Source organism: Notothenia coriiceps, unplaced genomic scaffold (genome assembly GCF_000735185.1).
Source record: "Notothenia coriiceps isolate Sejong01 unplaced genomic scaffold, NC01 NC01_scaffold00020840, whole genome shotgun sequence".
Classification (NCBI taxonomy): domain Eukaryota; kingdom Metazoa; phylum Chordata; class Actinopteri; order Perciformes; family Nototheniidae; genus Notothenia; species Notothenia coriiceps.
In genome coordinates, this window is record NW_011353541.1 from 1 (window position 1) to 3,183 (window position 3,183).

Genomic DNA, 3,183 nt, shown 5'->3' on the forward strand with positions numbered 1-3,183 from the left:
TTAACTTAAAGGGGGGGTAGGTAAGTTTGAGAAACCGGCTCGACTTGTTGTTATATTCCATGGAATGCTCTCAACATCCCGATAGCAATAAATATCTGAAGTGCTTTGACAAAAAATCCATGAAGAAATCTCATCTGTGGAAGCCGTGGCGCTGTAAAAAGCACGACCAATCATCTGAGCCGGCTAAAGTAACTGGATGGCCTACCTGCCTGTCAGCCTTCCATCTGTGCACAAACTGATCTCTGCCCTCATTGGTCATGTGCGCGTTCGTGTGTGTTGGAGGAGGGGCTCTGTGAGGAAGTGGCAGATTTTTTCTGGCTGTGTATTTTCTAATTCTAGCGCACTGGAGCTGCTTTCTCAAACTTACCTACACCACCTTTAAATGATTAGAAACAAATATTTATTTTAAAGTAAACTTGTATTGTCTGTATGATTTAAATATTAAAACAATGCTTTGTAATGTTCTAAAGAACTACAATAACAATTAAAACATCATGTCAGAAGACTCATTTATTAGAAGGTCTTTTTCTATTAGCTTTCCAAACAGCACCACATGGAAAACATTTTGAAACAAGATAAATATGAAAAGTGATACTTTTAAATAATATTGTTGAAATCATTTAACGATGATATATATTATATTAGAAAATCCACTTGGACAGGAACTATAGGTGCAACGAAACTGTGGTGTAAAGTAAGTGATTTCTGATAGAAGTGATCATCTGTGGATTAAAACGGCTCCTTCGTGGATTCATGTCAGAAGACTTAGATTTAAGGTATCTTTATATTAGTTATCCAAACAGCACCACATGAAACACATTTTGAAATGTGTTGACAAATATGAAAGGTGATACTTTTAAATAATATTGTTGAAATCATTTAACGATGATATATATTATATAAGAACATCCACTTGGACAGGAACTATAGGTGCAACGAAATGAAGGAAGTACACCCAACTGTGGTGTAAAGTAACAAAGTACTTTTAGTTTAATTTGAACTTTGTTCATTCTGAGGTACTTGTACAGTACTTGAGTATTTCCATGTTCTTTTTATAGTGGACAACAAGCCTAGGCCCTATTATACAAATCAACATTTGAGCCAACAGTAAAGTTAGTAATGTCTGATAAAAGTGATAATCTCCTAACGTGTCATGACTCTGATTCCCTGTCCCAGTCTTCAGAGAGCTAAGGCTGGTTCTTCTTGGGAAGACTGGAGCAGGGTAGACACGCCTTCAGCGTAGAGCTGTGCAATTAATCATATTTTAATCTCGATTACGATTTTGTCTTGCAACGATTACGAAAACAATGTAATCCAAATAAAATGGTTATTTTGCTGCATTCCCTTTCGCAATGATGATCTCAATAAAGCATCTTTAGTTTGAATGTTCTAGTTTGCAGGAAGGACTTTTAACAGACAAACGAGCATTCTTTTAGAAAAGTTCTTTCACACAATATGTAAATATACAATAGATGCATTGTTCCAAAAAACTTAAGGGGAAAAAACCGATTCTACTCGTTCTGAAAAGGACCTGGTGTGCATGCACCAATCAGTCCTTATAACAGATTCGTGACGGTGTCTCCGTGTCCAAGCTTTCTGTTCTCTCGGTGTGAATGAAGCTTACCTATGAGTGTTACTGGTGTGGTCGACAGTATCTGTTTTATACTCAGTAGTTTGTTGTGTTTGACTCTAGAATAGCCTCTGCTACGCCCTTTTGATGCTTTATATGCAATGTGTTTTTGACCCGTTCAGATCTCACCATCGTCCTGCTCGGTAAAACAGGAGCTGGTAAAAGTGCTTCAGGAAACACCATCCTGGGACGAGCAGAGTTTCAGTCTGAGCTGTCTTTCAGGTCTGTGACGACAGAAATCTCTGAGCGTAGAGGAAGTGTGTTAGGGAAACAGATCTCAGTGGTCGACACTCCAGGAATATTAGACAGCAAGGAAACAGAGAAGAAGATTGAAGACTTCTGTCAGGATCTCCTGAGGTCCTCCAGGCGCTGTCTGTTTCTGGTGACCCTCAGAGTCGGACGCTTCACAAAGGAAGAGCAGAAGGCGCTGAAGACAGCAATGAAAGTCCTCGGGGGCAGAGGGATGAAGAAGAGTTACCTCCTCTTCACTGGAGGAGATGCTTTAGAGGATGAGACTTTGGAGGATTTCATCTTTGAAGAAGGAGATGAAGCTCAGCTTCCTAATGTTGTTCAGATGTTCTCGGGCGCCCATCACCTCTTCAACAACGAGTCTGACGATGAAGAACAAGTCAGAAAACTGCTGCTGAAGTCTGAACACCTGAGACCTGAGGATCAACCTGATTCACCAGGTACTGTTCGGTCCAATGCTATCTTACCAGCTGATGGTGTTAGATGTTAAAGTGTTTGAGACCAGCTTCTGTTATTCAGAAACACATTCATATTCTGGTTAGAGCTGTTTGACTGACAGCACATGTACAGAGATTTACTGTTCATTAATTATAACCTGGTTTCTGTCTCCCAGCTGGTGTTCCCAAAGAGAGGAGGATCGTGATGCTCGGTCTTCCTGGAGCTTGGAAAAGTTCCTCTGGAAACACCATCCTGAGATCTGAGAGGTTTGAATCAGCTGCTGGGTTTAATTCAGTCAGTACAGAGACGACCTCTGCATCCACCTCGGTGGAGGGCTGTGAGGTCACGGTGGTTGATACTCCAGGGTTCACTGATAAACATCTGACTCCAGAGCAGTTGTACCTGCAGATCATGAGGTCTGTGGTCGAGGCGAGTCCAGGAGTCCATGACTTCGTTATCGTGGTCAGAGTAGGCAGACTCACTCAAGCAGACATCAAGCTGTTTGAGCTCCTTCCTAAACTCTTTGAAGACGATGCTCTGAAGTACTCCATGGTGCTTTTCACTCATGGAGACGCCCTCAAAGAAGGTCAGTCCATTGAGGGCCTGATCCGGTCCAGCACTCATGTTTCTAAGCTGGTCTCCATGTGTGGAGGTAGATACTGTGTGTTTGACAACAGAACCAAGAGAAGCAGAGAGCAGGTCAGAACCCTCCTGTCTAAGATAGATGAGATGGTCTCAGCTAACGGAGGACAGCACTACACAGACCAGATGTTCAGGATGGCTGAGACCTCCCTTAGAGAAGAAAGGAACCCGTCAGGTGCGTGAGACCTCCCTTAGAGAAGAAAGGAACCCGTCAGGTGCGTCAG

General features: G+C 42.2%; 1 protein-coding gene across 1 annotated transcript; it reads left to right on the forward strand.

Annotated features, from left to right (window-relative positions):
• Positions 1-1,745: 1,745 nt before the first annotated feature.
• Positions 1,746-3,177, forward strand: LOC104952946 (GTPase IMAP family member 8-like; the record flags this gene model as incomplete). Its single annotated transcript, XM_010779850.1, has 2 exons — positions 1,746-2,319; positions 2,493-3,177. Coding segments are annotated over 2 exons (1,224 nt in total), but the record flags the coding sequence as incomplete, so codon positions are not given.
• Positions 3,178-3,183: the final 6 nt, after the last annotated feature.